Consider the following 14,306-nt stretch of genomic DNA (forward strand, 5'->3'; position numbering starts at 1 on the left):
GAAGGAGGGATGGAGAACGCGCGGCGCGGCGAGCGAGAAGGAGGAGCGCGCGTGTAGGTCTCCTCTTCTAATGCTCATACAAGTGGTAGAAGAGTTCACCTTATAAAGAGGTGCAACTCTCTCTCAACTTTCGGGGTGGGACTAAACTTTAGCCTCACTCATTCCACTCACATGTGTGCATGAATGGGCCAAGAGAATTTCAGAATTTTAGTTGGGCTTTGGGCCAAAGGCCTACTAGCAAAATTCCAACAATTTCTAAACAATGTGTACCTGGCCGTACTAAGATTCGTGTCTATTTCTCCCTTGTATTATTCACTCGAGTGACATCAGGTAGCACCGCTAGTCGCCTAGTCCCATGACATTAACCGGCACAGCCACAGGCCATGAACGGACAATGCATGGTGGAGCAAAAGAAAAAACCATCTGAAACAAAAAAGTAAAATCAGGCATTATGTACACACATAACATCCAAGTTATGTGTCTCAAGGGAAAGCCAACAGAACAACATCAAATATTTGCAAATGAAAAACATCAGAGGATTGCACGCATGATACACAACAAGGGCTGCATATTTTTCTAAGTGTTGATCAAAGGAAAGCCAACAGAACGTGATGGCCATAATAATATGAGAGGGTCACATAAATGGTACTTACTGCATAACAAGGGATGTAGAGTTTTGTTTCTTTGGCATGACATGGGCTACAAATTTGGCACGGCATGAAACAGTTCATATGCGCACGGTACTAATTTGTCATGCACTGAAAGATATTTTGTTCGTGTTGTGTACAACAGATGGCTGCCTTTGTATATATGTTGGTAAATTTTGATATTTAAGATTCAGTTTTGCTGAGGGATTCATCATTAAAAATGTCATGGTTTGTCGGGCAGTGACAAAGACTCAACCTCACGTTCAGGTAAAAGGGCCTACTATGCCAGCGACCCATTGTGACACTAGTATTGTGGTAGAGCAACTGTCATGATAAGCTCGATTATTTTTCTTTCTTTTTTTCTGAAAAACAATACTTACGTATACGCTCGTATGTACAGATGCATCATTTTGTAGTTGGAGATGCTCAGCTCAGGCAGAGCAAATACTACTCATGATTGGTTCACACGATTGCTACCTAGGACTACTTGTATAGACCACGGCACCACGCCAACCCTTGACAGAACATGTAGTAGTTGTGCAGTTAGAGGATTGCATGCTGAGACAGTGCAGTACTGCAGCAGTGAGAAGGATGAGCTTAAACAGCAAGGCATAGAGAGACACGTAACAGCAAAAAAGAAACAACATCAAAAAAGAAGACCAGGTTCAAAGTTGCTAAGTTTTCACCTGATGAATCAGGTTTACATGTGGCGACCCAAGTTGCCACTGAGCGTTTCATCACTACGCTGGTCTCTTTTTATGTGTGGGGTGAGAGAGGCTCGAACTCTCGACCTCAGGATCACTCGCAATTGTTTCAGCTATGAGACCTACGCGCTAGCCAACTGCGCCACCACCCCAATTGTTGGATTACGAGCGGAACAAACGGCCTTGTTATATAAGCGAGAGGACAATTGCAAATCACCGATTGTTCCTTACCTTACGGCTCATGTTCTGAGGCCTCTATTTATTTCTTCCTGAATTTGCTGCCAACACTTTTTTGGAGGGCAATTTTACTGCAAAGTTGGAGGAAATTCCCATTCAGTTCAGCAAAGTGCAACGACTGCAGCAATTTAGCTCTGTCATGTACAGCTACCTACTAGCTGCCGCTTCAGTTTTCCTCTAATTGCAATTCATAGCCATAAATCAGCAACTCGGCACTCACCCATGTGTGCGTGATAGCTTCTGAGGCCTTCACGTATCAGGAAGGCAAAAAGAAAGGAGGTGGTGGTGATGTTCAGACTTCAGAGCGTGATGCCGCTTGAGGGAAAACAGACAAAAACGGGTATTTGGCGCTCCCATTTAACTGATTAAACGCTTCCGTGCTTGTAGCTGATGGAGAACTCGGCAAGGTAGTGGCCGATCACAGATCACCTCAGGAGACATGATCTCAAATCTGGCTGCCTGCACCATGATCATGCTGCGCAGATAAGATTTTTTTCTTTTTTCAGTGTTAAAAGCTGGCTTCAGGTGCCTTTTTTTCTGCACATGTTCAGAAAACAAAGAATGAGCTTCAGGTATTAATAACAAACAATTGGCACAACAGACTTAGCTCTTGTTTTACTGTTAAAGCTTCAAAATCAATCGAGCACTGGATTTCTTGACTGTTCCAAGCATCCCTTTTGTCAAAGAAAAATGCAGCCATCCATCCAAGCGCTTCATTATCTGAAGGTATCCTAGGCAAGCCTATCATGTGAAATTCCAACTTTTTAAAAGAGAGAGGAAACCGCTGCGAAAAATAAGAAAAAGAAGACCAAGTTCAGGCTTGCTCATTTCACCTGATGAATCAGGTGTACATGTGACGACCCAAGTTCTCACCGAGCGGTTCATCAATACAAGGTGTTTTTATTTTGGGGGTGTGGTTCAGGCTCGAACCCTCCTCGACGCTGCTAACCTTGAGGCCTACGCCTCACACGCTAGCCAACTGCGCCACCGCCCCAATTGTGTACAACAAGCGAAATAAATGTCCTTGTTCAGCAACAAGATCATTGCAAATCATGGACAACTCCTGTTTCTTTGTGATTATGTAAACGCTCCGTGGACACTACGAACCATTTTTTGCGAAAATCCAAGGGGCCAATCCACATTCAGTTAAGTTTCCTGATGAACAGCCAGATGAGATTTCAGATAACGATCCATACAACCACACAACACAAATATTATCTCGGGACCATACAGATCACTTATTAATCTTTCTTGATTATTATGTATATATGCTGACATACTACAACTTTTCAACACCTTGTTAGTTCATGTATCACATCGCTACGCAGGTCCAACCGAATCACGAGGGATTTTGACCTTGTCGAATCATGTATCGACAAGTACGGCACACATGCACAAGATTAGTTGGAGTTTAGAAGCAATAAGCGAGGCTGAGAGTACATGCATCACTCACAATTCAAAACAGGGAAAATGTTTGAGGTCTGGGATTTTCTTTCGGTGAATATGAACCTGGCTCCAGGGCAACCTAGGTAGAAACAAGAAGAGCAGTGACATTCTACCGACATGGCAATCCGAGCCCTTGGTTCAGCAGTACACACCCATAGATAGATACGTATGCCTCACATGTCACAGCGACAATTCGAATTTATCAGAGTGGATTCTGGAAGATGAACCCAAAGAGTGCCCAAGTGCTGCATATACTGTTGTAGTGATAATGAGATGCTCCCTCGTCTGAAGGCACTCCCATTTCTGCTCCAAGTTCCCAGACCATTAATCCATAACCCGAAGTTGGTAACCCGGTGCATAATCAGGATGTGTTAGGCAACACATCATGTGAAAATCCAACCTTTTTGTGAGCCTGAACATCAGTGCTTGGGCATGACAAAGCAAAGGAGCAAGAAACTGTAGCCGTGGAGGAGATTATTGTACCAGGCAGGACCAAAAAATATATGAAAAAAGAAGACCAAGGTTCAGACATGCTCGGTTTCACCTGACGAATCAGATGCACCATGTGGCGACCCAAGTTGCCATTGAGCGTTTCATCACTACGATGGCCTTTTATTTCTGATGTGAGGTGACAGAGGCTCAGTGCTTGGGCATGACAAAGCAAAGGAGCAAGAAACTGTAGCCGTGGAGGAGATTATTGTACCAGGCAGGACCAAAAAATATATGAAAAAAGAAGACCAAGGTTCAGACATGCTCGGTTTCACCTGACGAATCAGATGCACCATGTGGCGACCCAAGTTGCCATTGAGCGTTTCATCACTACGATGGCCTTTTATTTCTGATGTGAGGTGACAGAGGCTCGAACTCTCGACCTCAGGATTTCTCACCCGCTAGCCAACTGCGCCACCACCCGACTTATTGTGTTGGAACCGAAACAAACGGCCTTGTTAAGCAAGGAAGACCATTAAAACCATGGATGTTCTTGTTTAACGCTACGTGCGTGGCGAAAATTCAAGGATGTTTGTATCTTGCCGATTCACATCCAGTTAAGTTCCCTCAATGAACAGCCGGATGAGATTCGACACAACGATTATCTCCGGACCATACATATCACTGATGTTCTTTCTTCAACTATATGCTGACATACAACTTTTCAGCACCTGACTAAACTGAATCGGGAGGAACTCGTTCAAATGATTACGTAAATCGGTGAGGACTTGGTCTGCAGTCATATATAACATCACATCACTACGCAGGACCAACTAACTGAATCAGGATGAACTTTATGCATCGACAAGTAAAACCACGAGTGAGACTGAGAGTTGGTCGCCCACCAACCACCATCCAAAACAAGAACAAGAAAAGGTTGGGACCTGCAACTCTAATATGTTCGATGCCTGGGATTTTTCGTTCTCTGAATATGAACCTGCTACAGCGGCTCAGAGCATCATGAAGGTATGTGAGGCAACTTATCATGCGAAATCCAATCTTTTGCGAGCCTGAACAAGCAGAGGAGCAGCGAGGGAGAGAGCGCAGTAGTTAGTCTGAACCAAAAAATAAGAAAGACCAAGTTCAGACTTGCTCATTTCACCTGATTAATGAGGTGTTGATGTGACGACCCAAGTTGTCACCGAGCGTTTCATCACTACTTGGCCTTCTATTCTATGGTGGTGCACGGAGGCTCGAACTCTCGACCTCACGGTCTCTGAGACCAACGAGCCAGCTCCTTTGGTATCCTACAAGCGAAACAAATGTGGACGGCTCCTCTTTCTTGGTTCTTTTAGCAAGTGCATTGCGTTTAACACTGCCTACATGGCGAAAATTCAAGGGATGGCTGTATCTCGCCAATTCACATTCAGTTAAGCTCCCTGATGAACGGCCAAATGAGGTTTCAGACAACGATCCACACACACAACGCCATTTACTGATCATTGATTGTTCTTTCTTCATTATTATCTATCTATATATACTGACATAAGTACAACCTTTCAAACTTGCTCCACAGTCACATAGCATCACATCACTACGCAGGAGACCAAGAGTACATACATCACTCACAATTCAAACCAAGAACAAGGGGAAAAAATTGTAAGAGGCCTGGGATTTCTGTTCAACTCAATATCAACCTGCTTCAGCGAGCAGTAACATTCTACCAGCATGACAATCCGAGCCCGTGGTTCAGCCATGCACACACACAGTTTATTTAAACCAAAGATCTGTTTTATCAGCCATACCAATAGACAACAGGCCCTGTTCCCAAGGTTTACAAGTTTATGACATGACGATATTCAAGATACAGATACATAGTTACGCGACACTTTCAAAGTTTGACAGACATTACATCAAGGGTCACAGCATAAGTACTGGCAACAGAGCGGTCTACAGAATGTGCATGAATGGCCAGGCACAGATACCTCAGTAACGTTATTTGGTGGAGTAATCCTTGGGCGGCCCTTACGAGCTCCTCCATAGACGGTCTCCACGATGTCAACAAACTCTTGCTTGTCTTTCATTGCCCACTTGATCTTCTTGTTGTTTCCTGTCCCAAGATCAATCATGATGTGCTTGTTGCGGAAGAACATCCATCGACGGGTCGTACAGCTCGTACATGGTGTTTTAGTCAGGAACCTCCGTCATGTCGATGAGGTAGATCACCGCAAAGTTCTTTATAGTCTATATAAGCCACCCCTGACAGCACCTCATCCATCTAAACATGAACAAGCATATAATCAGAAACTTGTAATTTAGTCAACAACATACAACCATGCTAGATTGATGTAGAACCAAAGCCTGCTAAAAAAATAAACTGCAAGTCTGCAATCTAAGACATTTTATTCATTGCTAAAGTAATAAAACAATTGGCTGAAAGAAGAAAAACACCCATCGCTCCTCTGACTATAATGGCGAGTTCTACTTCAACTCAATCAAGCAACCAGTTGTGAACTACTAAGTTGAGACACTTATTTTGGGGCGGAGGGAGTATATGTGAAACACAGCAAAGTATAAAACTGCGTTGCAACCTAGCTCTCAGTTCAACAAAAAGAGACATCCAAAAATCATCCACTTCTACCCTACTCCAAATTGACCAATAACTAATGAGACTGAGCCTATGATAATAGAAAAGGCTGGATGCAAAATCTCTTATAAGATGTGTGGATATTACATACGGGCATTAAGAGCATTTGCTCCCGTATTAATCCTCTAAGCAGCAGCCCTGCACCAGTACACAAAAACAGCAACTGAGCTATTTGTATTAACGCTATCATCATAACCAGATCATTAACAAAGCTAACTATTTAACATAAAGATAAACAGATCATGGAAGCACTCCAATGTGCAAGAAACCATCCATGAGCAGCAATAGCAACCTCATGTAACATAACTACAGATATCCAGACTTACTAGATTGATGTAGAACCCAAGCCTGATAAAATTGAAAGGTCAACCTGCAGTCCATAACATAAACAAACAAAAGGACTTCAGAGATGGATTATTTTGCACAACTGAATGAAAAAAGAAATAGAAGCACAAGTCACTGAATTTTCTCATGATTATGTGGTGAGGTACATGATGTCAGTATACAATGGCTAGTTCTACTTCAACTTAACTAAGGAACCAGCTTGGACTACTTCAAATATGTTACAGGCAGAAAAATGAGAGCAACAATCTAGGTCATAAAAAATTAGAAGCTTTATTTCAAGAAAATCAGAGACACAGGGCCTTCCTCCACTTCTGCTACATATCCTAACTAACCACCTATTCTCTCAGGCGCCTGCAGGATGTGTAGATGGTACCTGGGGAGCAGCACAATTGCAAAGCACTAAGAGCATCTGTTTACATATAATCAATCATCCGAATACAAGTGCTGCACCGAGATTCCTAAAGACCTCTGTTCAGCAATTCACACACATAGTTCAAACCAAATATCACTTTAATCAGTAATACCAATAGACAGCAGGTCCTGTTTCAAAGGGTTACAGGTTTATGACATGTTGATATTCAAGATACAAATACATAGTTACGCGACACTTTCAAAGTTGACAGACATTACATCAAGGGTCACACAGCGCACTTCACAGAACAGAGCAGGCCACACACTGCACCTGAATAGCCAAGCACAGATACCTCAGTAACGGTATTTGGTGGAGTAATCCTTGGGAGCAATCACCAGCCCACGGCCCTTACGAGCTCCTCTGTATACAGTCTCCACAATGTCAACAAACTCTTGCTTGTCCTTCATTGCCCAGTTGATCTTGTTGTTGTTTCCTGTCCCGAGATCAATCATGATGTGCTTGTTGCGGAAGAAAAACATCACCGTTGATGGGTCGTACAGCTCGTACATGGTGTTGAAGTCAGGAACCTCCGTGATGTCGACGAGGTAGATCACCGCAAAGTTCTTTATGGTCTCAGCCACCCCTGACAGCACTTCGTCCATCTAAACATGAACAAGCAGATAGTCAGAAACTCATGATGAAGTCAACAACATACAACCATGCTAGATTGATGTAGAACCAAAGACTAATAAAAAAAAGTTAAACTGCAAGTTTGCAATCAATAATTTAGAACAATTGGCCGTCAATAAAAGAAGAAAAGCACACATCGCTTAACTTCCACTGAGTATAATGGCTAGCTCTACTTCAACAGTTCAACTCAATCAAGCAACCAGTAGTGAACTACTCCAAATATATATGTGAAACGCAACAAAATATAGAGGTGAGTTCCAACCTAGCTCTCAGTACACGTAGAAGCTTTACTTCAACAACCAAAAATCCTCCAACTTCTACCCTACTCCAAATCGACCAACTAGCTTCTGACGGTATGAGCTTATGATAATGGAAAGGCTGAATGCAAATTCACTTGTAGGATGTGTGGATAGTACATACGGAGAATTAAAAGCATTTGCTCCCATATTAATCAGCTATGTAGCAGCCCTGCACCAGTACACCAAAACAGCAGTTAAGCTATTTGTATTGACACCATCAATCATAACCAGATCATTAACAAAGCTAACATACAGACAATAGATCAAGGAAGCACTCCAAAGTGCAAGAAATCATCCAAGAGCAGCAATAGCAACCACATATAACATAACTACAGATATCCAGATTTACTAGATTGATTTAGAACCAAAACCTAACAAAATTTGAAGGTCAAACTGCAACCAACAACATAAATGAAAAAGACTCCAGAGATGGATTAGTTTGAACAACCATCAAAGAAGTTGCTGAATGAAAGAAAAGGGCAAATCACTCAATTTCCTCAGAACTTTGTGTTGAGGTACATGATGTCAGTACACAATGGCTAGTTCTACTTCCAACTTAACCAAGGAACCAGCTTGAATTACTCCAAATATGTTACAGGCAGAAAAATATATGTGAGTAACTATCTAGCTCACCAAAAATTAGAAGCCATATTTCAAGAAAAACAGTGACACGTGGACTTCCTCCACTTGTACTGCATATCCAAATTAACCGACTATCCTCTCAGGCAATGGAAAGGTGCCTGCAGGATGCGTGGATACTACCTTGGGAGCAGCACAATTGCGAGGCAGTGAGAAAATTTGTTTAACATACTATCAATCATCCAATTAGCAGTGCTGCACCGAGATTCCTAAATACCAAGGTCAGATAATTTGTATCGTAAACATATTGCCACTAGTCCTTACCAGAGCTTGCCGCTACTTGTTAACATGAGGATGAACTGCTCACAGAGACCAGCATGAAGGAGAATTTCTGCCCCATATCCCTAAAACTAAATCTAGCATGATCTAGCGCGTACGGCGAATCCTTGACCGGTTTTAACAAATCCCCGCCCGAATCCGGTGTGCGGGCGCCCCGCACCGAACGACCGGAAACAATCAAACCAAACAGTTGGATCGAGCGAGAATCAAGAAGGAGCTAGGGTTTAGTTGGGGGGGTGAGCACCGTACCTGCATGCACGTCTCGTCCCAGTCGTGGCCGAAGCGGATCATGACCAGCCGCTCCTCCTCGGCGAGGATGGCCTGGTCCACCGCCCAGCCGGAGTGCAGGTGGGGGAGCAAGTAGGACATCTCCGCCCCTCGCCAAGAGTCGAGTCGCCGCCGCCGGAGAGAATAATGTGGAGACGAACTGCCGAGGTGAATCAGCGGCGTGCGCTGGTGCTGGGCGCCTGGGCCTGGTTAAAATAGGGCGGCCTGGCGGAGGTGCCAACTAATCCGAGTCGGCCTGCTACCCGAGTCGGCCTTTTTAAGAAGGGACTGTCTATTCTACATCCGGATGAAATCTAAATATTCTTCAATCAACCAAAGAATGACAAGTGTCCATCTCAAAAAAAAAAAGAATGACAAGTGTCCTTTGTCCCATGTCCCATGTTTGCTTTTCTGTCCCGCTTTTATAAACAGACTAACGGGTCCACACTTCAACTTCAACCCGGACATGCATGGGAGCAGCTAAAAGAGAAGATCAAAGAAGCACAGCGACATAGCCAAAGCTTTTCCAAGATGATGTCACCTAAAAATTACATCGACGAAGAAGTATATTACCATAATATTACCACTGAGAAATTCAGTGTAAATCCACTAAAAACCACAATAATTTCTATCATGCCCACTAAGAATTACAATGTAAGATGCATTAAAATGACACTGTAAAATCCATTAAAATGACACTGTAAATCCACCAATGATCCAAATGGTTTGCGCTAAAAAAAACTGCTAAGATTAAACACTAAGAATTACAGTGCAAGAGGCATTAAAGATGCAACTATAAAATCCACTAAAAAGGACATTGTAAATCCACCAATAATCCAAATGATTTGTACTAGTGGTTCTATGTTACATTCTACTAAAAATGAAAACTCATCCACCAATTGAGCTAGGACTGCACACATACTGAACCTCATTTGGCATTGCCTCCCTACACAAAAAAATTAAAGAGGCCATAATAGGTAAAGAAAATAAAAGGTAAAAATAAGAAAAGAAAATGAAAATGAACTAGAGGACAAGGAAAATAAGAACATACATCGCCAAAGAAATCAGTGACAAAAGATTTGTCGCAGATGCTGAAAAACATATCATTCACATATTTGATCCTAAGATTTGGAATGTCTATATTGGAGAAAAGATTTGTCATCTGAGTTCTTGGTGTGAAGATCTCCGTATACTTCAGAGCCAAGACACCACAATTATGCCTGAAAAGTTACAAAGAACACAAAAAATTAGAAAAGAAGCCCACAAACAATCTATATAAAATTAATCAAAATCATGTCAGGCAAAAAAACATAATACCGGTTCTCTTGCTTAGGAACAGCTGGGTACAAGACATCAAACTCTTCGAAATTAATTCGTTTGTGCATCATAGGAGTGATATACTCATCCCAAAGCCCAATAAAATATGAATCTGTTTTGGAACTAAAAAATCAGGAAAGTATACCAAACTAATTTACTGTAGAAAACAAAATTAGGTGTGTTGTAGACGATAAGGAGGAGCTATCAGTACAATTAAAGTGCTAGTTACACTGAAATAACTAACACTAAATGCACTAGGCGCAAAGTGGTGAATACAGTACAATGGCACTAAGATTCACGTAGTACAACAACTAAGAATTACGGTGTAAATCCAATAATAATTACACTGTAAAATCAAATAAGATAAATTATAGTGTAAATCCATTGAGAGTTACACTGTAAAATCCACTAAGATAGTTACAGTGTAAATCCAATGGGAGTTACACTGTAAAATGCACTAAAGATAATTACAATGTAAATCCAATAAAAGTTACACTGTAAAATGCACTAATCCAGTGAGAGTTACAGTGTAAATCCAATGAAAATTACACTCTAAATTGCACTAGAGATAATTATAGTGTAAATCCAATGAGAGTTACACTGTAAAATGCACTAAAGATAATTACAGTGTAAATTCAATGACAGTTACACTGTAAAATGCACTAAAGATAATTACAGTGCAAATCCAAAGAGAGTTACACTGTAAAAATGCACTAAAAATAATTACAGTGTAAGTCCAATGAGAGTTACACTGTAAATCCACTAAGATAAAAGGAGAAAACAACTGAAATAAACTAAAAATACATGGAAAAAATGCACAAGAACAGAGAGCGCAGAATTAAAAACTATCTGTGTAGTACATGAAAGTTACACAACTACAAAATCTCACAGCAATATGCATGAAAGCTTATAGAAAAATTACCAGCTCATCACGGATATCTCTGTGCTACGTTGAGTTCTCTCCAAACGCCGAGTCAAGAAACACAAAAGCTCTATCTTTGATACACATGACAAACGAAAACCAGCGACCATCGAGACCAATAGGGAAGTACAACTGAAATTATAAAGATAGAGAGTAAAAAAATCAGTAACAAATCATGAAGAAGAAATGTTTCTTCGATTTAGAAGGATGACACTTGTTGAAAAGAAATCAACAGAAACATAGAATCAAGAATTTATCTACGTGACCATTTGGGCATAGGGATGCAAGAGAGCGATACGAACAGAATGCTCTATCATATCTAATAGCTTCGTATCTGATAAAAGAAAATAAATGAAATAATCAATGAAAAATGAAAAAAGATGAAGTACACAATCAGCAACAAACAAAAAAAATGAAAGGTACAAGAGAAAAAGAAAAATCATACTTGCACCAAACATCATGGCTGCCAATGTGATTCATTGCAAAATAATGCTTCCTTTCTTGCTGAAAGAACATGCGGTGCCCCCATGTTTGGTTTTGGTAATTGATGACAATCTTTATGGACTAATGGTTTCCTTGAGTTATATTTGAAGGTTTTGTCCATAGGCTTTTCTTGGAGTACATGTGTTGGTTTCAAGGAGAGTTTGTGTCGACCAAGGTGCTATTCAAGGAATTATCCAAAGATTGGTCATTTGAGAGTTGAGCTTATTGCAAGCATGTCTTGAAGAAGAAGATTGTGTGATCATTCATGTTTACCTTCAAGACATCATCCAAACGAAGAGAGTTGGAAAGATTCAAGGTTGATCAAGACTAAGTCAAGAGTGAATCAAGTTGATCAACTCACAAAGAGTAGAAGATGTACCGAGAGGGATCAAGTGATCCCATGGTATGGTAAGCATTGTTCATTGCACTTTGTGTACTAACCCATGGTCTATGTGAGAGTCTATGTGGGGTTAGGTACGTGTCCATGGGCTTGCGTCAAGAGGATGATATCATACAACCCATGGGAAGGATGACATCAAGTGGTGATCGTCATCAAGATTGCCGTGTGCAATTTCAAGTGGAGAATCACGAAGAGATCAAGTGCTTGAAGCTGCCATCCATTGTGGTGTCAATGGACTTGTGAAGATGTGCTGAAGAGTGGCTCACCTATAGTGGAGTATGGGGGAGCAATCATCTAGTCTTCATCGACCCAACACAATCAAGAAAGGTGGTCCATCTTGAGGAGGACAAGATCGTCTTCATCTAACTTAAGTGGATCATGTGCAAGGCAAAGGTTTGCCCTTGATAGGTTTTCTATTTTAACGGTCTCATGGTGGTAGTTGGGAGACTGGGTTATAGGATCGATAGCCGTACTATCAAGGGGGGCTCTCAAGTGAGTAGCTTGATCGTATCATTCGTCGAGAGCTCAAACCATTGCATCCTTGCATCATGTTTCTTGGTTCTTGTTTGGTTCTCTTTGTGAGTCTTAGAGCTTATGGTCATCTTGATGACAAGCTTGGTTTCATCGAAAACGGAGTTCGCATGTGTCTTCTATGATGTTTTCGGTGTTGTAGGTTTTACCGGTCTTATCCGAGGAAGGGTCCTCACCATTTTCTTATGGGCCTTTTCTAATTTTATTCTTATTGATATTTCTTTCAAGATTGTGTTATCCCTTGTCGCTAGCTTTCCAACAAACTTGGTTTCATCGAATTCGGAGTCCGTTTGCAAAAGTTCTGGCAGTTTTGGTGTTCTGAAAAGGCTGCAGCGGTACTACCGCGAATTGGAGCGGATGTAATTTTTTACTACCGCTCAGAGCAGTATTACCGCGGCTCCTACAGCGGTAGTACCGCTCCGGACCAAAAAACTCGTCCCAAGTCTTGCGGTGGTAGGCCCGGATGTATTTTTTTAGTACCGCTCGCAAGCAGTAGTACTGCTACCATTTGCGGTAGTACCGTGAGGACGAGCGGTAGTACCGCTCCGGCGGTTCTTCTGGCCTTTTGCCTCCTCGCTGTTGTTTTTCAAAGGGGTACTTCCGCCCTAGCGGTAGTACCGCTCCTTGGAGCGGTAGTACCGCTCTGTGCGGGCTGTGAGCATAACGGTTGGATTTTTCCCCACCTATAAAAGGGGGTCTTCTTCCCCAATGAACCTAATCTCTTGAGCTCGTTTTTGCCCCCATTGCTGGCCTTCTTTGAGCTTGCTAACTCTCAATCCCTCCATGGATTCTTGCTAGTTTTTGAGGGAAAAGAGAGAGGAGATCTAGATCCACATTTCCACCAATCACTTTCTCCTCTATGTGAGGGGAACCCCTTGGATCTAGATCTTGGAGTTTTTGGTGTTCTCCTTCTTGTTCTTCCTCTCATTTCCCCCCTAGCATTAGTTGCTCCGGTGGGATTTGAGAGAGAAGGACTTGGGCACTCCGTGTGCCCTTGCCATTGCATTTGGTGCATCGGTTTGAGTTCTCCACGGTGATACGTGGAAGTGAAGTTTGAGAAGCTTATTACTCTTGGGTGCTTGGGCACCCTAGAGCTTGTTCCTCTTGGGTGCCTTGGCGCCCTAGACGGTTGGTGTTGTTCGGAGCTCAATCATTGTGGTGTAAAGCTCCGGGCAAGCGTCAGGGTCTCCAATTAGGTTGTGGAGATCGCCTCGAGCAATTTGACGGGTACCGGTGACCGCCCCCAAGGGTTGCCAAAGTGTACGGGTTCGGTGACCGCCCCCAAGGGTTGCCATTTGTACGGATTCGGTGACCGCCCTCAAGGGTCCCTTAGTGGAATCACGACATCTTGCATTGTGCGAGGGCGTGAGGAGATTACGGTGGCCCTAGTGGCTTCTTGGGGAGCATTGTGCCTCCACACCACTCCAAACGGAGATTAGCATCTGCAAGGATGTGAACTTCGGGATACATCATCGTCTCCACGTGCCTCGGTTATCTCTTACCTGAGCTCTTTACTTATGCACTTTACTTTGTGATAGCCATATTGTTTCTTGTCATATATCTTGCTATCACATAGTTGCTTATCTTGCTTATCATAAGTTGTTGGTGCACATAGGTGAGCCTAGTTGTTTTAGGTTTTGTGCTTGACAAATTAACCGCTAGGTTTATTCCG

The 14,306-nt window shown here is 42.3% G+C and overlaps 1 protein-coding gene, 1 non-coding gene and 1 pseudogene across 3 annotated transcripts; all 3 read right to left on the reverse strand.

The window, feature by feature from the left end:
- Window positions 1-1,410: 1,410 nt before the first annotated feature.
- Window positions 1,411-1,503, reverse strand: TRNAM-CAU (transfer RNA methionine (anticodon CAU)). The gene is given in 2 exon segments: window positions 1,411-1,446; window positions 1,466-1,503. It is a non-coding gene; the product is annotated as a tRNA-Met (tRNA).
- Window positions 1,504-5,449: 3,946 nt separating this feature from the next.
- On the reverse strand, window positions 5,450-5,741 carry LOC123062396 (thioredoxin-like protein YLS8; annotated as a pseudogene).
- Window positions 5,742-6,947: 1,206 nt separating this feature from the next.
- LOC123062384 (thioredoxin-like protein YLS8) lies at window positions 6,948-9,235 on the reverse strand. 2 transcript variants are annotated; one of them, XM_044485878.1, is made up of 3 exons: window positions 8,964-9,174; window positions 7,918-7,965; window positions 6,948-7,469 (listed from the first exon to the last, which is right to left on the reverse strand). In XM_044485878.1, exon 3 carries the CDS (start codon window positions 7,467-7,469, stop codon window positions 7,161-7,163), a length of 309 nt encoding a protein of 102 aa, XP_044341813.1. In that variant the 5' UTR covers window positions 7,918-7,965; window positions 8,964-9,174; the 3' UTR covers window positions 6,948-7,160. The 2 variants fall into 2 exon arrangements, with proteins under 2 accessions (XP_044341813.1, XP_044341806.1); XM_044485871.1 differs by lacking the exon at window positions 7,918-7,965 and having other exon boundaries at window positions 8,964-9,235.
- Window positions 9,236-14,306: the final 5,071 nt, after the last annotated feature.

Source organism: Triticum aestivum, chromosome 1A (genome assembly GCF_018294505.1).
Source record: "Triticum aestivum cultivar Chinese Spring chromosome 1A, IWGSC CS RefSeq v2.1, whole genome shotgun sequence".
Classification (NCBI taxonomy): Eukaryota; Viridiplantae; Streptophyta; class Magnoliopsida; order Poales; family Poaceae; genus Triticum; species Triticum aestivum.